Source organism: Panthera tigris, chromosome X (genome assembly GCF_018350195.1).
Source record: "Panthera tigris isolate Pti1 chromosome X, P.tigris_Pti1_mat1.1, whole genome shotgun sequence".
Classification (NCBI taxonomy): domain Eukaryota; kingdom Metazoa; phylum Chordata; class Mammalia; order Carnivora; family Felidae; genus Panthera; species Panthera tigris.
In genome coordinates, this window is record NC_056677.1 from 111,970,049 (window position 1) to 111,992,738 (window position 22,690).

Here is a 22,690-nt window from a genome sequence, read left to right on the forward strand (position 1 = left end):
GAATGGTTTCCCAGAGAACATGCCAGATTCACAAGAAGTCAAGGATCCTCAGAGTAAAGCAGTGGAGTGACCCTCCAGGAGAAAAATCTGATGTCAGAGAGAATCAGGCAGAACAAGACAGGTAGCCAGATGCCCAAGTACGGACAATAAAAGACAAATTGACTGAAGTGGGACAGAAGGGGAAATAGAGGGCATTACTAAGGCAATGACTCATACCCACAGGGTGCCAGACACCAAGAGTCCAGAAAGGTAAAGAGAGCAGCAGGACTACAGAATGGCAGGGGAAAGAGCGGGACTGCGGGGGACGCGTGGTGAGGAAGGGGGGGGGGGCACACAGGAGAAAAGACAGGGGAGGCCGGATGGGAAGTGTGCTCCCCTCTGACTGGCCTGCACTCAAGCAGTCAGAGGAGCCGCCATGAGAAGTACGATGGGGAGCCTATCAGGGCAAATTCCAGAGGCTCAGTGGAAGGGTCAGTCAGGGAGAGTGGAAGGGCTCTCTTCCCGGGCCTGCAAGGCTCCTCTTTTACATCAGCTAGTGGTTCTAAACTCAGGGGTCTGACACGACAGGGACAAGAGGCTCTACCACTGAAGGGAAGCAGCGAGAACTGGAGATGGTTCCTTTGGCAGGGGAGGGGGCAGTAAAGGCAGAAAGGCTAAGAAAAAAGTGGTCCGGTGCTGGGCAACACAGTGTGTCATCTGATTAACAGGCTACAAAAATACATACCCTTTCCTCCTGTAATTTTTGTTTCCTTTTTTCTTCTGCGGATATTCTCCGCTGTTCATCCTTTTCTTTCTGTTCTTTCAGCTTTCGTTGTTTTTCTTCCATCAGTTTTTCATACTGGATCCTGGACTTCCTTTCTTTCTCAAGCAGTTGTGTTTCTTTGTTGGCTGAAATATTCCAAACACATTTTCAAGGTGTAAGAGCCAAGCAAATATTTAACTTTTCCACATTATACACAAGAAAGAAAAAGGTAATATATCTCCTTCTCTTAAAAATAACATAACCTATGCTAATAACAAAAGATCATGTGAGTGTAAGAGAATGGCCACTAAAGTATTTGCCCTGGGTGTTCATTTAACTCCAGAGAACTGAGATGGCTTAGATGACCACTCATATCCTGTCCAAACTAAGATTCCAAATTAAAAACAAATATTTTCTTTCATGTGGTATTTCTGCTGATTTGAGCCAAGGTTAAACCCCACCAGATTAACCTGCTATATACATTAAAATAAGAAATAAAAAGAAAACACATAGGCAGAATGTTTTTGTTCATTCTCTTAGGAAACTGCTTTCAAAGGCCTCATCTATGCAGACCACACTCCAGCATGCCAGTTCTACAATCATGGATTTAGTCATGTACCACATTATGAACAGCATGATGTTTTCCTACTTCAAATTTCCCATCTCTAAAGCCTGGAGAGCATCTATGCAGTTCTAAAATACTCTTCTGAAGAGCTACAGGAAGAAACCGCTCCTCATTAAAACAAAGACAAATGATATCCATTTGAATGAAGCTGAGCACAAGTTTTGTCAGGGGATTTCAAAGATCAGAGAAAAATGCAGTTGAAAAAGCAGTCCCTTAAGTTGTAGAAGGATATTCTTTTAGATTCTAATTTACACTTAAGAAGTGTATGTTAGGATTATTAGCAACTTCATTTTCCTTTTTAGAGTCATTTTTATTGAAATCCCATTCCTCTGGTTTCTACAAATGTTGAAATTTTCATATTTTAGTTTTCAGAAAATTGGAGGTAACAGAATTTACTACTTCAAAAATTAAACAATTTAATCAAATATTTTTCTTGGGCCTTCTTTATCTTACTTAGTATAATCACTGAATCCAATATAATACATCCTAGGAAAAATGTAATCTATGATATAAACAGATCAGGAAAAGTAAGCAAAACCACTCTGGAAATACATAACCTTACAAGAAAATTCACTCATTCTGATTATTTTTTAAAAATCTAAAATATACCATCTTGTTGTCTTTTCTTTTCTTCTCGGCGCTCCTTCGCCAACCTCTGCCTGGTGTCACTTTTAAGGACAGATCCATCTATGACTAAAAACAAAAAAAAAAGAGAGAAAAAAGTAAGACATTAATAGGATATCAAATTTTAATGACATGACACTTTGACATCTATCACAAAGCATTCTAGAAATTATACCTGGCTTGAATGATGATTTTATATTTGAGGATTGAGATGCAGAGCTAAAACCACTCTGATTCCGTCTTTCTTCGGCCATGGCGTGAGCAGCCGCAACTAGAACACAGGAACATAAAGGGAAGGGATTAGATAATAAGAATACGGTTAATACAGGGGGAGGCAAACAAAGCACAGGCCGTCGTCTTTGATGATAAAGGATAGCATCTCATCTATAAGGCAAAATCATGATAGATTAATCCAGGTCAACAATACAGACATACTGAGTACCTATGACGTTCAACAACAGTTTAAGAATTAAAGCTGTTTACTGTGGATGTGCTGGCATACCAGTGGACATAAGGAGAGAGCTGTGAGTGGGAGTGGCAGCACAAGCTTGTGGATGAGTAGGAACTAATGATTAATAGCTTTCAAAAATGCATCAGGCAAGACATTACAGCAAGTACTAGAAAAAGTGAGCTGGCAAGGAATTGGAAAAACTGTTTTGCCATAAATTGGGAATTTAGAAAAGAGTTGGCATTTATGGATCTGAATTTAGAAGCGGAAGTGTCAACAGTGAGATCCTCAAAGATTGGGCCAATATTAAAGAAGTAAATTTATAAATTACCTACATGTGGGCTTTTCTACTGTGGCTGCACACTAGGGTTACCTAAGTTGCTTTAAAAATACATTAGCAATGGGGGCACCTGGGTGGCTGAGTCAGTTAAGTGTTCGACTTCAGCTCAGGTCATGATCTCAGGGTTCGTGGGTTCGAGCCCCGTGTCAGGCTCTGTGCTGATAGTGCAGAGCCTGGAGCCTGCTTCAGATTCCGTGTCTCCCTCTCTCTTTCTTCCCCTCCCCCGCTCACGTGCGCTCTCTCTTGCCCTCAAAAAGTAAATAAACATTAAAAAAATTTTTTTAAATACATTAAGCAATGTATTAGCAATGACTGCTTCTCCCCACCCCCAGTCTCTGGGGTGGGGGCCTAGGCATTATCAGTTGCTAAAAGGTCTATTCTAATGCACAGTGAAGGTGGAGAAGCACTGGAGGAATTTCCATTGAGATAGTATTATTCTAGGTAGAAAAGTGTCAGGCAAAGATAAATTTACACATGCCTTGTAAAACAGGCCCAAAAGTAGTAAATAACTTCAATAAAGGTGAAATACAAGGTTAGGGGAGCACAATTTGAGGAGAGTAAGAAAAACTAAAATTCTAGGATGATACACCAATTACTATAGGGGATACCCTGAACCCTTTAATTCCACGTATGGCCATATCTAAAATGCCCCACAATGCTGGGCATCTTCAGGAAGGATCTGGAGATTAACACTGAAAACTCTCTTCTACCCTTGTAAAAGCCTAGGAAATATGTCCCTGCGATACTGCGTACAATTGTTTTCTACATATCAGGAAAAAATAGAACAGTGGAAGATGGACAGTTAAAATAATTAAAGGAATAGAGTGGCTGTCATTGCCCTCATAGAAAGAAGGGACTCTGAGATGTTCCTTGCCACTGAGGAAAGATATCCAGGAATCATTTTACAGAGTAACCTTGAACGTGATGTCACAATTGCAGTCATAGGGCTATTTCAAAAGGGAAAAAGGATTTTTTTTTTTTTTACCCCAGAGACCTAACAGCTCAGATAATCCATGATTTAGGTAAATTTAAAGATTAGACTCTTCTCAGCTTCCTTCCTAGTTCAACAACTAGCAATTTTATGTACCAGAAGTTATCCTCTGAATTTAAGTACTACAGTGCATTAAGAAAAATTCTTAAATATAGTCTATAAATTAATTAAACCCTCCTATACACTCCCTCCTATTTGTAACATGTCTATGTGAGCATAGAAAAAACAACAGTTGGTTCTGCACATTCGGCTTTCCTGCTTAGAAGTAACAAAGAAAGTCCATATTTTGGCACAATTTAGCTGACCATAAGGGCAATTTCTCTCAAAATATACAATTTTACCAGACATAAAGACCTCATTAAACAGTAGTAACTTCAGAATTAGCTGTGGTGGGGATAATGAACTAAACCATAAAGGTCAATGTGGAAATAATATCGTCTGGTTTTTAGAACTTTATATCCAAATTCTTACCAGCAAGAAATACATTTACCAAGAGGACAGGTTCTAGAAACCACTTAAAATGTTCAGGCAATGGGACAAAGGCTTTAGTCTGAGCTTAACAGAGTATTTTACTAAACTCTGTTGAATGAGGAAATTCACTTACCATTCATTTTAAGGTTACAGCAAGGTGCAGTTTAAGTCCTATACTAATTCTGAATCCCAAATTAAAGTTAAAAGTTACCTTTTGCCTGGAGATTAAGAAAATGTGTAGAGTTTATTAAAACTGAAATATGAACCTTAATCTATATTTATGGTACTTAACTAAAAATTGCTATAATAATGTATATTACCTCACCATTTACTTAATGGTGTGTCTCCCTCTCTCTCTCTGCCTCCCCCTGCTCATGCTCTGTCTCTGTCTCTCAAAAAAATGAATGCTAAAAAACTTTTAAGAAAAAAAAAAAGAAAATACAGCAATGGTGGGGCACTTGGGTGGCTCAGTTGATTAAGCATCTGACTCTTGGTTTAGGCCTAGGTCATGATCTCACGGTTCATGAGTTCGAGCCCCCCATCAGAGCCTGCTTGGGACTGTCTCTCTATCCCTCTCTCTCTGCCCCTTCCCCAGTGGCTCTCTCAAAATAAATAAACTTAAAAACTAAAAAAGAAAATAAGCAATGGAAATATTTTAAAATAAAGCACTTAACTATTTTTCTAAAAGAAAGCACTATTATGCTTTGCTAAGAAAGGCCTGAATTTAGAAAAAACTTGTCAAAGACATTAGAAGAAAACCATTCTTGGGGCACCCGGGTGGCTCAGTCGGTTAAGCATCCCACTTGGGCTCAGCTCACAATCTCAGGATTGGTGAGTTTTGAGTCCCACCTCAGGGCTCCCTGGCTGTCAGCTTGGTGCCCGCTTTGGATCCTCTCTCTCCCTCTCTCTTTGCCTGTCCCTCAAAAACAAACATTTTTTATAAATCGGGGAGGGGGGGGGAAGAAAACCATTCTCTTCCCATAAGGGAAAACTTACAAACTCAATCATCCTGGATATCAAGCCCAGTAAAAGCCTCAGAATGCACTGAACCAAAAATAGCCACTACTAAGGATATGAAAGTTAAAGAATGCTTTAGATTTAATAGATTTTTTAAAGCTGTCATTGAAATTTTGAAGCCTCTTTTGGATATAAAGCGTTTTAGCTCATTACCAACTTCAATATAGTGGAAAGTTCCGGCTTCTCTTTGCCTGCCCCCCAGACACACAGGATCTGTGTCACTAGGGCAAACTAAATACAAGAAAGGAAGAATACTTTTCTGTGACAACTAGTTCAAGAATGGTAATAATCTTCCAAATGCTTAATCCCATGAGATGCCAATGATAAAATACTCATCCCAATACTTATTCGGCAATTCTGAATTGTCTGCCACAGTTGCTGCTCTTGATATCACTCTCCGAATTCAACATAAAATCTGTAGCCCCTCCCCACCATGATCCTTCTTCCCCCAAATCCTTTCTTCTGTACTCATTAGAAATATTAGATCACATACACTACTATTTTTATTAGGTAGCAAAGGGGTAGATTGTAAAAAATGGTTGAAAGGTTTTTTAATAAAAAAGGCTATGAGTGTGGCAGAGAACCACCATACTGTGAAACTAATCGTTACAGATTAACAGATTTAGTGTTACTCACTGTTATTTGGAAAAGAGAATAAAACAACGTAATTGCCACCAAGTCCTATCATGGGCTCCTGCTGGATGTAGTGCACTAGGGGGTCTAGCAATAGACAGTTCCAGCAGCTCAATCAATACCTGACCACTCCCACAGCTGCTGGCCCTGTGCTGGACCCACTACTACCCTGCACCTGAAGAAGTTATTTGTTTAGTACAATGTTTTAACTTTGGGAGCCAGGTTCCCAGCAGGAAATGAAATTGGCCAGATTAACAGATTTAGTGCTATTCAGTGTTGTTTGGGTAACAGAATAAAAAGTAACTGTCACAGTAGCATTTCATTTCACAAAGTAGCAAAACATTTCAAAGACTCCTTGTCCCTTTCAGGAAATCCATCAGGGCAAATCTAGTTAAGCTGGTACCCTGTGAAACTCTAACATGTAACATGTGATATTTTCAATTCCTCATATGAAATGGGCAGCAAGGTCAACTGCCGTTCTGGGTTAAGTCCTTTTTGCATGGCTTAGTTTTTGGTTTGAAATATACTGTGAATTCAGGCAACTGTCTCATTCAAAAATTTAAAGTACTTCACAATATTCAATATCCTTTCCAAAAATGCTTTTCTTTTGGGGGGGGGGCAGCGGTTTATCCAGAATGCTGGTTAATTTGAATCACTGCAATAAACCAATGGCAGAGAGCCTTAGGTGTCAACAAGCAATGAAACAATCCGAATTTACTGCAAACTCTCTAGGTGAAGCAGAATAAGCTAGAGACAGAAGGGGCTGACTTCCCAAGGAAAGGGTACTTGCTACTGATGCATTAGGGAGTTGATTCAAAGTATTCCGAAGAAAGGTAATTTAATTTTTCAAATGCAAATGAAAATATCCCTAAGGATTTCAATAAAATTAATTAAGATGGTTTTATTCAAGCTCATATAACAGGAAGCTGGCCTGAGAACAGCAAGCAACCTCCCACAAGCAAGAAATACCATTTCGCTCAGCTAGCGGAAGCAGCCTCCTGGGCTAAGCAACGCGCTGCCAAATTTGAGAAAATTAGCGATTTTAGGCGCGCGGGGCGGGGGGACATTTTGGCGACGGGACCGTTTTAGGAGAAAGCGCTCTGAAGTGCTGCTTCCCCTTCGCTGCAGCCTAGGGTCGGGCAAGATGTCCCACGGAAGGTGACATCTTGGCGAAGTCATGTGCTACAGCAGGCAAATCAGGAGCAGAGAGGCAAGTTTCTTCCCAACTTTCAAAGCAACAGCCCCCCAAGGCTCCGTCCCCACCGGACCCTGACAGGGAGGGAGCGGGGCATTAAGCACCTCTGGAGAAGCGAGGACTGCGACCGTGGGAGGCGATCGGAGCGCGAGCGCCGCGGCCCGAGGGAAAACTCCCGGCTCAGGGCTGCCCCGGCGCACGGGGTCCCGGCCGGCGCTCGCACATCCCGGGCCGCGGCGCGTCCGTCGCCCCCCAACGGCAGGCGGAGCCCGGGACCGTCCGCGGGGTCCGGGGTCCCAGCGCGCCTCCCCCCATCCCCCGCCGCCCGCGCCCGTTAGTTCCCTCGCGCCCCGCCCGCGGGGCTCGACCGTTAGCCGCGGCAGTTGGGCCGCTGGCCACGGGACTTCGGCCGTCAGCGGTGCCGGCCGGCCGTCTCCTCACCCCGCCCCCGTCCCCCAACGGTTCCGCGTCCCGTCCTAGGGAACTCCCGGGCGGGTGAGGGGAGGACCGGACGGCGCGAGGCCACCTCACAGAAAAGTTTTTGGCGACCGGCGCGCCACTCCAACGGTCCTTGGGGCCGCGAGCAGCCCGCCTCCCGCACGGGCCCAGACTCCCCCCGGAGCCGCCAGGCCGCTCACCCATCCGTTCGCGCAGTCCCCTGAGGGATGTGCCGCCGCCGCCGGTGCCGGCACGCTCCGCCATCTTCCGAGCCTCTGAGGTGGGAACCGCTGGCGGCGCTGGGGGCCCAGTGCGCAGTCTCCGACGCCGCCGTCTCGCCTGCCTTGGCCGCGACGCCAGGGGGCGTGGTGAGGCGGGGCGGGGCCAGAAGGAGCCGCCGCGCCCACCTCGGATCCGCAAACTCTGCCGCGCCGCTCCCCACGCACCACGTCCTGACCTGTTGAGCCGCGACCTACTGGTCTAAAGAAACCCTCTCCTCTGTTGCGTGGGCCAGCCAATCATTGGCCGGGTGGGCCATCCAACATTCTTTTTTTACTTTCATCTAGTCTACCTAGCAACGCAGTAACATTCCTTCATTCATTCGTTCCTTTAGGGAGCATTATACTGAGTGCCTCATTGGTGTGCTTGCATCCGGAGTTTGCTAATCTTTGAAACACTACAGAAAGAAAGGCCCAAGTGGAGGAAAGAGGCCCAGAGACAGGCTGGGAGAGAGGTTCCTGTTAGGTCTCGATGTTGCATGAATTGTCTTTAGGGTGTTTGTGGGTCTTTACAGCGAAGGAGAGGACTTAACTGACATTAATCTCTCTAGGTTTTGGAGGCGGCCCTTCAAGATCGCCTCCTGAAGCCAAGACTACACTGTATGTTAACAAACTTGAGAATAAATTAAAAAAAAAAAAAAAGCAAAAATGATTGCGGAATGTTTTTCCCATTCACAAAGAAAAAACTTAATTCACCTCGTACACCATTGAGGGGCAGGCATCACTTCCTGCGTGATTGCCTGTACGAGGTCAAGTCACCCCTGTGATTACTGTAGTGTGGCACATGGTTGTAGGGAAGGGGTTTGTGATGCGGCCACAGGTAGGGGTCAGGAGATCACTTGTGGGATGTGCACTTTGATGAGCCCACTGTATCTCAAAATTACATGGGAGCTATAAAAAGGAAGAAGCTAATAACAGCAAATATTTATTGACTCTTACTATGTGCCATGCACTGTTCTAACTGCGTTACATATATTAATTCATTTAATCCCCCTACTACCCGATAAAGTAGGTACCATTATCATTCCCATCTCATAGATAAGAAAAGGAAAGCAGAGAGAAATTCAATTATTCACAGTCACAGTTACTAACAGAACTGGAATTTGAACCCAAAATGTCTGACCAGTCTCCATGTGCTTAGTCGTCAGCGATACTGTTTCATGAGAGTGGAGATTTATAGATATACATATAGTTCATAAATTAGCATCAAGAATGCATAAAGATCTAAAAATATATAAGAAAAAGACAACCTCCACAAAGTGAGCAAAAGGCATACACGGGTCTTTCACAGGAGAAAAATCACAAGTGATCAATAAACATAAGATGCTCAAACTCTAGCAGTCAGGAGAATACAAACAAAAACTGAAAGATATCATGTTACACCTACAGATCTAGCAAATTTAAAGAATGGACAATAAGTGTCGGTGAGGTTGTAGCTTAACACTGGATATGGAGAAGAAAATGCTGGTAGGGGAATAGGCGGGGTGCAGTGGGAGTCGGGGATGGGGTGGGGTGGGGGAAGTTTGGCATTATAAAGTACCCAAAGCCGTGCTCCTCCGTATATGCAGACCAATGTTTTGCATGATGCACATGATGGTAGCCATGATTATTAGTAAGACACGCATGTGATTAAGGCACGAGCAAGGCACATACACACAAATTCAGCTTTGAGGACTTTACCTAGAACTTCACAGACAGACAATCTAGAAAAATGCAATACCACCTTTGTAGTTTCTTGCAAAAATGTTAAAAATGTTGAACCCATTATTAGATATTGAAACCCATCTAACCATCAGGAAACATTCAGATAAATCCAGACTGTGGATATATTCTACAAAACAACGGGCCTGGATGCTTCAAAATGTTAATAATGTCAGGAAAGATTAAAGACAAACATCAGGGAAGTGTTCCAGATCAGAGGAGACTACAGAGAGCAAATGTGAAACACAATGTGAAACACGGTCCTTGATTAGAAACAAGATTAAAAAAAATAACTTTAAAGAGCATTCATTACTGGGCAACTGGATACATTTGAATATGAACGTGTATTGGATAATATCGTATCAAGGTCAGGTTTCATGGGCGTGAGAACGATATTGTGGTCACGTAGGAAAATGTCTTTTTTCAGAAAAAATAATTGCTGCAGAATTTAGGGAAAAATCATTATAATGTCTGAAACAGCAAACATCACAAAATGTTAAAAATTGGTGACTCTAGATGGGCCTATAGATGTTTGTTTTTTTGTTCTTTCAATTCTTCTGCGGGTGTGAAACTTTTCAAAATACAAAAACGGGAGAATTTTTAAAATCTAGAATGTGTGTCTTCAGCTGTCTTGTAAACACCACCACTTTGAATAAAAACAAAATTTGATTTGAAATCACATACTGGGGAAGAACCCTCCCTAATCTTTTGAGCATTGTAGAGCCTTTAAAGGCCTTAATCCTGCCCAGGTGTGGAGGGGGGGGGGGGGGAGGAGGTTTACCAAAAATCAAACACAGGCAGGGTTTGCTGGGAGCTGGGTGAGTAATTAAAGTGTGTTCCAAGAGCTCAGAGGGATGAGAGTCAGATGCCTAACTGAGCCATCCAGGCGTGCCTGGAAATCTGGATTTTAATGTAAAATCTCTTAGATGACGGCATTCAAAGTTTTGAAAAACATGGTGCAGGGCAAATAAAATGATCTGCTACCTCATCAGTGTTCAGTTTTCTCAACTGTCTTATTTTTTATGTTTGAATAAAAATCCAAACAAGGCAGGGGGGGGGCACCTGGGTGGCTCAGTCGGGTAAGCATCTGACGTTGGCTCAGGTCACACTCTCATGGTTTGTGAGGTTCGTGAGTTTGAGCCCCACATGGGGCTCTGCACTCTCAGCACGGAGCTTGCTTCGGATCCTCTGTCTCCCTCTCTCTCTCTGCCCCTCCCTCACTGGTGATGAGCTCTCTCTCTCTCAAAAATCAACATTTAAAAAAAGTCCAAACAAGGTTCACACACGGCACGGTTATACCTTTTAAGTCTCTTTTAATCTATAGATAACCCTTCTTTCTGTTTGATAGACCACCGTGAAGTTTAGCATGCATTCATTAATTCCAAAGGCGGAGTCACTCAAACTTCTTGGCCACCCACTCTGAGCCTGGCAGATTGGGGAGAAAGAGGCAGGGAAGGAGCCCTGCCCTCCAATGATTCTATGCTGATTATGAGACGTCAGGGCCCCCCCCCCCTTGGAGGTTTCCTTGCAGCTAGAGCAGCTCCCTGAGAAGCCCCCACGAAACTGTGTATCTCTCCGAAAAATATTGGAAGTAAAGACTGCCAGCTTGGGTAGAATGAGTCTATTCCTCTGGAGCCAACCCAGACTCATCTGGGAAAGAACCCAGGCAGCTCCTCTCCTCCTGTGTTTGGAAAGCATACGTTCCCCAGTGGCAAAAAAGAACTGGAATCCTGCTCCCTTTTTTTCCCACTTGGCTATATTTTTCCCTTAGACCTGACACCAGCAGGAAGAACATTCAGAAACCACAGCCACAATAGGTCTCGGATTTGTCACCTTTTTTTTTTTTTTTCTATTAAGCGGTAAATTTTTTTAAAACTGAGTTCACATGTCATACAAACACTCGGTGGACTCACCACGTCCAACACATTTGCATCAAAACTGCCACGACCACGGCACTGTACTGTGACTTTGAAGCTTCACAGCCCTGAGCTGGTTCTTCCTGTCCATCCCGGAACTACCTGTCAGATTCAGCCAATCGAGCACACGGTGGAGGCAGGGATCTGGTTTTGAGTTCCTTCGCCTCTCATTTCTGACTCTTCCCTCCCATCTGCTGCAGCCCGGCTGTGATGCAGGGGGAAGAGTGAGGTTTCATTCTGGACTCATGTCTTGCCAAATCTACTCACGTTTTCCTTTCTTTCCCCAAATCTGCACTTTTCTTCCCTCCTACGTTACAGGCTTACCTCAGGCTCTGGTAATTTCTCAAAGCTTTGCCAGCTCTGGAATTCCTACCCCAGCAGTCTCCACCCCCTTCCCGCCCCCCCCCCTCCATGCTAAAACCCTTCACACCCACCCCGCACCCCTTCCCCACCTCGTCTTTGCTTGGAGAACCAGGGTGGCCTTGTTCTCTGTGCCCTCTCTTTTTAGGGACTCCCTGGCTTCCTGGGGTGGTCTGGGGGCTGATCGTCTTGGCCTGAGCTCACCACAGTGGGGACAGTGAGCTTTTGAGGAAAGGAAGAAAAGACCACCACCACTGGTTTGGGCGGGGGGGGGGGGGGGATATTTCCCTCCAAACTGGAAATTCGGACAAACCTCAGAGGGGAAGGCTGTGTGGTGGCCGCAGTGGCCATCTGTTGGGAGTAGTAGGTACATCTTGGATACTTAGGGCAGATAGTAAGAGGTGCTATTTGTCCAGTGCCTACCCAATGGCAGGTGCAGTGCAAGAGGCTTTGCATGGATTATTTCACAGGATCCTCACCACAATTTTATGAGGTAGCTTCTGTTCTTATCCTCATTTTACAGATGAGGCAACAGGCACGGGGAGGTTGCCTAACCTGTCCATGGTTAGCACAGCTAGGAAGTGGCAGGGCCTGGACTCAAGCCCACGTATCTGTGTCTAATAATCCTTCCACTGTGTCTCCCAGTTTACCAGCTGGCAATCTCCAGTCCACTCTTAACTCCTAACCCGTGGCTTCCGTTTTTTCATTGATCCAGTCCCCACACAGGCTACTGAGCCTTCTCAAGCTGCACTTTCTATAATGGTAAAGTCTTCCTACAACTATATCGCCCAACCCCAAGTGTCTGTAGCTGTCTCTTAAGCCTTTAATAGAACTGACTCAAAGTGTTGAATAAGAAACCATTGGAAATGCGTGTTTAATATATGACTTGCAGTGGAGATAAATATGATTCCTTTTAAGCAGCTTTCTTCTAGAAAGGCTGAGCCGAATCAATCAATGCTGAGTACTCAGGACTGAGTTCAACATGCAAATGTCAAGGAAAAAGTGTCACCTCTATTGCATGCAAGGCATGTTTGTTGAATGAATGAGAGAGAGTACTACCAGCCTCTACAGTACTGAAGGAGGAAGAAATGAAAATATTTTGGGTGGCCACTGGGGAGTTGAAAAGGTCTAGACTGAAAATTATTGTTAAAGGGCAAGAAAATGTCCTCATTTTTTCCCTCTTGACTTTAAATAAAGTAGAGCAAACACGGGCTGGGCCTTCTCATTCGAAATACAGGTCTGTAATATAAAGGAAGCTTCAGAGGATACCAAAAGCATAAAATATCAAGAAGTGCCCTTTACAGACACTTTGGAATTTCTAACAGAGCTAAAACTTGGTGAAATCCAGATGGGAGAAAATGAGGAGAAAAGAGGAGTCGGGATTGTTTGTTAAAATGCAGATTGCTGGGCCCCATTCCCACAGTTTCTGATTCTATAAGTGTTATTAGTTGTATAACATATATCTCATATATATGCTTTGATGGTGATAAATATGAAAATTCTTATATAGATCTAGTGTTTAGTACTTCCTGATACTTAACACTCTTTTTGTTACTAAGGGCAGGCAGCTGCTTTACCCTACTAGGGTGGATTGAAAGCCAAGGCATCAAGGTGTCGCCTGGGAGCATCACACACAGGAAAGGGCATCACAGAGGAGGGAGGGCATCACACTCAGGGAGGTGCAGCAGGGGAGCCTGAAAGCATTTTGTACCACAGTTTCCCATGCCAGAGTCTGATACGACACACAACATACTTGGTTTTCCTTCTCTTTCCCTCCACCACACACAGGCACCTACATTTTCAAAGGAGATAGTTGGATGATCTGAGGGGGAAACTTCCAGATCGCACACAGGAAGTGCAATGCGAAAGAAACTCCTCTCCTGGGGAGAGACAGACAGACAGTCGGAGGGGCAGAGACATTTCCCAGGGAGCTGTGGTCAGATTTAGGGTAGATCCTGTCCCTTTCTTTACCTATTACACTCAGCCTCTAGTTTATCATATGGTAAACTGAGGCCTCTGCAGCAGAAGGAATGGGTTGTTGCTTTGGGGTTGGTCTAGATGTTTGAAGGCTGTGTAGATGGATGGCATCTGATCCATTTTTATATAGTGCACTTCATGAATCATCAAGTTCTATCTGGGACCACGTACAGTTCTAAAAACTCTTAGGTCTTTAAAACGTTGAGACGTGGGGCGCCTGGCAGGCTCAGTCAGTAGAGGATGTGACTATAGATCACAGGGTTGTGGGTTCAAGCCCCACGTTGGGTGTAGAAATTACTTTAAAATTTTAAAAATCTAAAGAAAAAAAGAATTTCCTCTTGCAAAACTTAATTGTTTGTCAATGGGCTGATACAGTTGTAGTCGAAAGCCTGCACTATAAACCCCATTGTTCCTTCAGGGCCAACTGGCAGATCTATTTAGAGAATGTGTACTTTCAGGAAAGAAAAAAAGGGCCCCAGAGTACAAGGGGACCTGTGTGTATACTCCCCAGGGCACGTGGGTCTAGAGGAATGCACACTTGGGCAGCCAAGAGCCTAAGCAAGTTTTGCCAATGGGTTCTCATCCCTGTGTGCGGCCAGGGTGAAGGACTCAGCAACACAGAGCAAAACTTCCCACAGTCAGATTCGCCCAAGAGCCAGCTCCTCCGGGCCCCGGAGGAGTGTTTTCAGATAAGACTCTTGGGGTGGATGGGCGGAGAAGAAAAAAAGCACAGGTTATTCCTGAGACCAGTGGGAAAATAGACGATAGATCTCTGCTCCTGTGAAAGACACATACCCTTGGCTTTGCTTTTCTTCAGATTCTAGATATTACTGAGACAATCACAGAAGGTGAGAGCTAGGAGTGACTGTCAAGGCCACGAACTTTAGTCCTTCATTTTGACTCACGTTCCCACAGCTGGAACCCCACCTAATGCTCTTTTCTCTGCACACACGTGAAAGACTGTCCAAATCGTCTTTTGGAAGAAAAAGAAGTGAGCATTGCTGATGGGGTGCTGGGAACCATTATGTAATCCAGCTGGAATTTGACCCATATCCTCCCAATGAAACGGAAAAGGGAGATGGGAGGGAAATAGATTGCGATACGGCCACATTGGCAAAGGCATGCTTAAAAGATGTTGAACAACCATGATTTTTGCGAGGGGTCCAACGAGTTGGCCCCTCTCTGACTCAATTCTCATTACCTCCTCCGGGAACGCTTTTCTGCGGGCGCAAAACCAGGCAAACGCCTTGGTTCCTGCGTGCCGCTTTACTCCTCCCCACCACACAGAGGCAGGATTCAAGTTCAGAGGCAGGATAAACTGAGTCCAGAGTTCTGGAGCTTTCCAGAGAGGTTCGAGGAGCCAGAGCAAGTGAGGGCCGCTAAAAACAGTGCGTGGCAGCCTACACCAAGGGTAAGAAGAGTAGCAAAATCCCAATTGCTATTTGAATCTGGGGGTGGGTGTGGGAATGGGGGAAGTGACCAAGCAGCAGCGTAACCCGAGAGGCTTCCTGGAAGAAGCAGCTCTTACCACCCGGCTGCATAAACGGTTGCTATTTATCGGATGGTAAATTTTCACACGTGTTATCCTCAGAACTCCGCACGGTGTTCCGTAGTGGGTTTGTGTTGTTGGTGGTGATATTTATTATTATGCCTGGGGATGATTAATTCAACTGAAACATACCCAGGAGGAACTGTTCAGTCTCCTGGAACTAACCAGTTCTTTTTTTCTGGGAGGAGGAGGGTGTGTGTGCCAAATTCTGGTTCCTTCTGGATGTGTGTACAGTGGGATACTGCAGATGAGTCTGACTTCAGAAGGAAGGTGTGACAAATAAAACACTGATTTCAATTTTAGTTCTGTAGAAATATTTGGGAAGCCTGCTCGGCAGCGTTTGCATGATTAAAAATGACCCAGTGCGCGCACTTGACAGGAACATGGGCCACAGCAGGCCTGACATCTCCATATGTCATTTATATCTTAATCCACAGCCTGCTGGGGAAACTCTGGGTAAGATTGCACTTTGGGGACCACTGTCTGTTAGTCTCATGCTATTTTCTTCGCCTATGGCATTCACACATCCTCCACTATGAGCTGGCATTTGGCCCCAGGCCTGTGGCATTGCCATAGGGCTGACTGCAGGGGAAAGAAAATTCAAAATGTGAAATGACTTTGTTCAAATGTGAGTCAGGGATGTGCGCAGCCCGTTTATAGAAGGAGGAAATGACATTTGAAGAAAATCGGTGCCGGGAGAAATGCTGTCATTATATAAGCTTTCAAAATTTAGTAACTAACTGGCTAGGAGAGTAACAGATTGGCTAACTTGTTGAGTCCCCAAACATTCCCCTTTACCCATTATGGTGTGGTGGCCTGGGTCCCAGTCCTGCCACTTAAATGCTATTCGATACTGACCCTAAGTTTCCTCGTCTGTAAAATGAGCATAATAACAGTTGCTTAAAACTGTTTTGTTGATGGGGCGCCTGGGTGGCTCAATCAGTTAAGGGTCCAGCTTCAGCTCAGGTCATGATCTCGCGGCAAGTTCGAGCCCCATGTCGGGCTCTGTGCCGACAGCTCGGAGCCTGGAGCCTGCTTCGGATTCTGTGTCTCCCTCTCTCTCTGCCCCTCCTCCACTTACACTCTGTCTCTCAAAAATTAATAAACATTAAAAAAATAAAATACTACCTATTAAAAAAACCTGTTTTGTTGATATAAAGGATCAGGTTCCATTCTCAATATACACTGAGTTACATGCTTTTTTCACACTGTCTCACTTATGCTTGCCAATTACGCCATGAGGCCAGTAGAATTATCCCCTAAAATGCCGAATGCTATTAACAATGATAACGTAGCACAGGGTGCAGATTGGAATAGGTAATTCGACGCTTTCTTCATTTGAAGAAAATTGGTGCTGGGAGAAATGCTGTCATTATATAAGTTTTCTTTCGTTTGTGGCCAGAGGGCTAGAGATGTTTCACAAGGTGATAGGATAATAAAGACGAGGAGACCAAGAGAATAAGCATTTTGGAGCTTAGATGCTGGAAGAGGGGTTTGCAGTCAGAGACAAGAGATCAAGTTTTCATGCAAAGAATAATAATTGTGCTTAACTGTCTAACAAAGAGGCTTGTTTGGGGGGAGACGAACACAGGAATCATTCATACACTTGAAATCTTGTAAACCAGAATACTGAAGCCTCACAGAATCACTACGCTTTGTGTCGCTGCTCCCCACCCTCCTTTCTTCTCTGCTTCCCCCCTGCTGTAAGGGAGGAGAAGGCCTGTTTCAGAAGGGGACAGGGTAGGGTCTGTTCCCTCTTGCAGTCACAGACCCTGTCCCCTGCCTGCAGGCACATGTCCTCCTAGGGAAGGCACAAGGCAGGAGTAGCTATAGCCCAAACATAGATTGTAGCCAGTAGGATGCTCGCACTCTCCTCATTTCTTGCAAATGGACACGGCCTTATTAGATCTTGCAAGAAGAAAATGGTTCTCTCTTTTTTTTCTTAATATTTATTTTGAGAGAGAGAGGAAAAGCGTGGGTGGGGGAGGGGCAAAGAGAGAGGGAGAGAGAGAATCCCAAGCAGGCTCAGCGCTGTCAATGTAGAGCCTGACGCGGGGCTTGATCTCACCCCCAGCGTGCTCTCTCTCTCTCAAAATAAACTTAAAAAAATAGGTACCGCATTAAAAAAAAAAAAGAAAAAGAGTCAGATGCTTAACCAACTGAACCGCCCAGGTGCCCTGAAGAGAACAGTTCTCTTAGGAGAAAGACAAGGGCCTTGAAGAACCTCAGGTCTGTTGGGGCTAACCCAGGTCACGTGGCTCAACACTGCACTCCACCCAGCCCCGAAGGACAGCTCGCACTTAGGGGACATAGTTCCTCCACCATAAGGTTGTTTGAACGCTAACTGAAACCAAAGCAGATTCAAGTTTCCCTTCAGCCTTGGGGATGTCACAGCACAGAATTTCAACATTTTTCACTTACACTATCTGTGCACGGTTCCAAATTCTTTCTCAGTACATTTCCCACTCCCCGTCATCTCTGCCAATTCTCTGGGTGTGGTAGAAAGGAAGCACTTTCAGTATGGTCTCCAAAATTCATGGAACTATGAATGATAGTAACATAATATTTTGAATTGTGTATTGTTTTAAAATAGGAAAAGTCAGTTATATTTTTCTCCGGTGGCATTTTGCACCATACCTTTCAAAACAAGCTAAGGAATACTTTGGAGTGAGCATGCTGAGCTGGGATTCTCAGAAGCACCAGAGAGAGAAAAACTCAAAACTGTGACTTATTTGAGAGCTCAAAGACACTTGATTTTGAGAGGGTGAGATTTAAAACTTAGCTTCCGGGGTGCCTGGGTGGCTCAGTTGGTTGAGCATCTGACTCCTGATTTCCACTCAGGTCATGATCTCACGGTTCAGGGGGTCTGGGCTGAGAGTTTGAGCCTGCTTGGGAATCTCTCTCTCCGCTCTGCTCCTTCCCTGCATGTGCGCATGTGTTCTCTCTCTCCCAAAAATAAAGAAAATAAAATAAACATTTAAAAAGTAATAAAAAAGGGGGCACCTGGTTGGCTCAGTTGGTTAAGCATGCAACTCTTGGTTTCGGCTCAGGCGATGATCTCACAGCCTGAGGCTGGCAGCGCAGAGCCTGCTTGGGATTCTCTCTCCCTCCCTCTCTCTCTGCCCCTCCCTCACTTGCACTGTCTTTGTCTCTCTCAAAATAAATAAACTTCGAAAGCAGTAATTTAAAAAATGCCATCATAACACAATCCGGATGAGAATCCTGGCACGGGGCAGGGCGATGTTGTGTGTGGAAATTGACAAGATGATTAGTTGCCAGGAAGATCAAACCAGACAAGGTCTATAAAGTGGCAAGAGCTATACACAACTGAATGAACACGTTCTAGCCACTAAACATTCTCCTTCCTTTATATTCACGTCCATGTTATACTTCAGGTTTACATAGTTGTAACATTTGTGTCCATACCACATTGTCATCTCCTTTTTTCACTTAACACAGACCCAGTACTTACCCTTTTACTGCCCAAAGAACATTCCATCTGGTCAGTAGACTCTACTTCTTTTTTAGATACTTTGCCATTATTGAACATGAGGGTTGTTTTCAGTTTGTCACCATTATACACAGTGGGGCTTGGAAAATCTTCCATAGCTTACCACCCTCCCACCCTCACACCCCTTTTGGGGTGGTTTCCTTGGAATATGTTCTCAAAAATGGAAGGAAACACAGAAAGAGCTCTCAAACCAGATTGCTTTCCAGAGAAATACCACCAGTTGACTGTGTTTGTGTGTCCCCAGTGATGAGAGGCTATATCATTGGGAAAATGAGTGTTTAAGTGTTCTGTCGAGGCATAGAAGAGGAACTTGGGACTCTTGCCTGAAACTTCCTTTCCCACCCCTTGCCAGTGTTAGACCTTTCCTGGCCCTTTTCTGACTTCCTCCTCCTACTCAGTGTCTTGGAGCAGAAGTGACCATGAAAATACAGAACAGGACGAACAGTTTCTGTGTTAAAATCTAACAAAGCCTCACATGGGGTGTGACTGTCCCAAGCACTTCACCAAATAAAATGCTGGGGCTTCACTTGTGAATTTCCCATCATGAACAAAAAGGCGATTTGGGCTTTGAAGAAAAGCCTGCCGTTTCACAAAGAAAAATCTAACTGTAGATCTATGTGTCTGCGTGCTTGAATTTGAACATTTGGCCCACTGGGCTTGGGGTGCCTGTTCTGATTTCTGTCGCCAACAAACTGTCACTGATTGAAGAAAGATAAGGGACATTTTTGACTCAAGACCCTTTGCCTCCATGCATCATGCATCATCTCATTTAATCCTCACAACAACCCTTGAAGTGGACACTGTTATCATCCCCATTTTGTGGGTGAGGAAGTTGGGGCTTAGAAATATTTTTATCTTGCCCAGAGGCACACAGCGATATGAATTCGTGTGTGTTTGATTTCAATGATCTTTGTGCTTGATCTTGTCCTGCCTCTCATACTCTCATTTATGATATGGTAACTTATCTGCCACACTGACTCCAGTGTTGTTTCCAGGATCAAATGAGACCACAATCCCAAAGTGCTTTGTGAAGAGTAGACAAAACATTGTATAAACGTGTAGACACTTTATCAACATCAGGCATTATCATCGTTTGGATTTAATTTAGCTCCAGTCACTCTCTAGGACTCTAACAGGCCACACATGACCCAGCCCGGCCCTAGGCTCTCTGGAGAGACTCAATAGTGTGTATCCTAAGAACAATTTCACTATATTTACAAATGCAGTGCTCTCGCCCCCAATCAATGGCGCTGGAAGGAGAAAGTTGAGGCTTACCTGTGTTGATGTCCTCGGATCTGATAGTCTTCTGCATGTTTCAAATGGAGTCGGATGAACTAGATTGGGTGTGGTACTCAGAGATTCGTCTTGTGAGCAAGCCCCTGCGCCACTGTCGCAGGTCTTACCGTTGTCTTACCGTAGCGGGTGAGGGATGGAGGTGAAGGTAATAACCGAAGCAGCAGCCGCCTCGTCCTTCTTTCCCTATGGGAGAGACTGGAGTTAGACACAGTTCACCTCCATACCGGAATCAGAGACTGTTGGGAGACGGTTAGCTTTGAAAGAGGCCTTGAATATCCTCTCCCATTCCTGATTTCCTGAGGCTAGCTTTATTGCTTTATGTTAAAAAACGCATGCGCTGGGGCACCTGGGTGGCTCAGTCCAGTCGGTTAAGTGTCCGACTTCGGCTCAGGTCATGATCTTGCGGTTTGTGAGTTCGAGCCCCGCGTCGGGCTCTGTGCTGACAGCTCGGAGCCTGGAGCATGCTTCGGATTCTGTGTCTCCCTGTCTCTCTGACCCTCCCCTGCTCACACTCTGTCTCTCTCCCACTCAAAAATAAACATTAATTTTTTTTTAAATGCATGCACTGCCCTGTGTGGGGAGAAGGAAAACTGTGTACATAGTGTGTTGTATCAGGCTCCGCTGTGGGAAATTGTGGAACAAAATGTCTTCAGGCATACCTGTGTGTGACACACCTGCCTGTGATACATCTCCCTGAGTGTGACGTGCTTCTCTGTCCCTTCCACACATGGTCTGTAATTCCTTTTTTTAAACTTCCTTATGTAATCTCTACACCCAACTTGTGGCTTCAACTCACAACCCTGAGATCAACAGCCACATGCTCCACCGACTGAGGCAGCCAGGCACTCCGGGTCCCTAATTCTTGTAAAATCCTAGGAAGTAGATACTATTATTACGGCCTTATTACAGATGAGGAACTCCTTCCAGGTCCAGAGAGGTTCACCAATCTGCCTCAGGGCGTACAGTTGCTAAATGAAACCATTGGGCATATTTACCTCCCCAAAGAAGGAGCGTGGAAGAGATTGGGATTGAGACTTAAGTGACCGGAGTTCTAGTTCCTAGTCTGCCACTTCACCTACCTGTATGACCTTGGCCAGAGCTGTTTCACCCTGTACAAATTAAAGGGTCCTACTCAGTTACCGCTTTGGTTCTTTTCTGGCTTTCCTCCTGAAATCGGTCCCATTATTTTCAATTACTAGCTGTTCAGGAAAATACAAACAGAAATCGAAACGAAAGGCGTGGGGATGCTCCCCAATCAAACATTAGACGATTGAGCTAGTCATACAAGGGACAACGGACCCTTTTTCTATTGGGCAAAACTAAGTGTTGCTGCCACCTAGTGAGGAAAGGGAGCATGGCCTCTGGGCAAGGTCTGGTCCCTCTGTGGAGGCCTAGGGAAAAAGTACCAGAAATCATGTTAGTGATCAGATAATATATGGGATTTCACAGATACGTTAAATCTTGCGATGTTTCTGCAGGCCAATCTCTCCCTTTGCCTAAAATGAGGTTAGGAGAACAGCTTCTCTGGGCAGTATTATTAAGTACACGTGAGCCATCTCGGGCCTCCTTCAAATGGTGCCTGTGCGTGTCCTTTTCCACGCTCTCCCCTCCCCGACTGGAATCCTAGAACCCTGGAAGGTCTCAGCAGGAAGGAACCAGCCTCAGAGAATTTCTAGGGCAACCCATTTCATAGTACAGAGGACCAGTGTTTTGACCAAGGTCACACAGGTAGTTAACGTAGGCAGCGGTGACAGTAGACGGGTCCCAGAATTCCGAAAGCTGGTCTGATAAAGTCCACCCAGAATGGATGAGGTTACATTATTTGCAAAATCACCTTCCGAAGAGAATAGCTCCCAGGCCGGGAGCAAGGTTTGGAGATGTAATGAACGATATTTACAAATTTAAAGGAAGCCTGAGTAATTCCGGTGGGGAAGAGAGGGTGGTCTGACCGGAAACCGGGAGGAGCGGACGCTTACCCGCTTCCCGGAGCTTTAAGCGCTACAGGGTGCTCCGTGCTGAATGAAGTGCTCATCGGGACCCCCTGAGGCTCCCAGCGAGGGAATCTCAATTTCCGGAGAGACATTCCCACCCTTGGGGGCGTGCCGGGGCTCCCAGGGCACCAGGTGTAATCTTACCTTTTCCTCTGCCGGCCAGGGTTATCAGAATGAGAATGAAAGCAAAGGTTATTGCGGGGTAACCTGCATCTGCTAGAATGTGTTTTCGACAATCAGAAGTTTTTAGTACGATTATAATAAATCACCTGCAGCAAGCTCACAGCTCCTAGTTGAGGGGATCCATTTACTCTTGTAATAATTGTTCTTGGCACAGTCAATAATAATAATGATAATGATAATGATAATGATAATGATAATGATAATGATAAAATGGCTGACGTCACCAGGGGCTTTGCATTATCTCATTCACGTCTGACAAAAGGTCAATGAGGTATTCATTGTGATCCCCATTCACAACTAAGTAAGCTGAGGCTCAGGGAGCAGTTTACCCAGAGTCCCACAGCTCCCCCTGACTTTCCCAGCCCTTGATCACTACCCGGTCCCGCCTCCTCCCTTGGCCTCCC

The 22,690-nt window shown here is 44.9% G+C and overlaps 1 protein-coding gene across 9 annotated transcripts in view; it reads right to left on the reverse strand.

Moving 5' to 3' along the window:
• The window catches only part of MAP7D3 (MAP7 domain containing 3), a 57,117-nt gene that overhangs the window by 24,194 nt on the left and 10,233 nt on the right, over positions 1-22,690 (reverse strand). For 3 of the 9 annotated variants that reach the window (XM_042974063.1, XM_042974064.1, XM_042974061.1), the window contains exons 1-4: positions 7,725-7,861; positions 2,167-2,262; positions 1,977-2,060; positions 725-888 (exon numbers count right to left, since the gene is read on the reverse strand). In XM_042974063.1, the coding sequence (XP_042829997.1) occupies positions 725-888; positions 1,977-2,060; positions 2,167-2,262; positions 7,725-7,788 (408 nt within the window). In that variant the 5' untranslated portion in view covers positions 7,789-7,861. Of the gene's footprint in view, positions 1-724; positions 889-1,976; positions 2,061-2,166; positions 2,263-7,724; positions 7,959-20,091; positions 20,296-22,690 lie in introns of those variants that run through there. The other 6 variants (XM_042974062.1, XM_042974066.1, XM_042974060.1 and 3 more) reach the window with 5 other exon arrangements.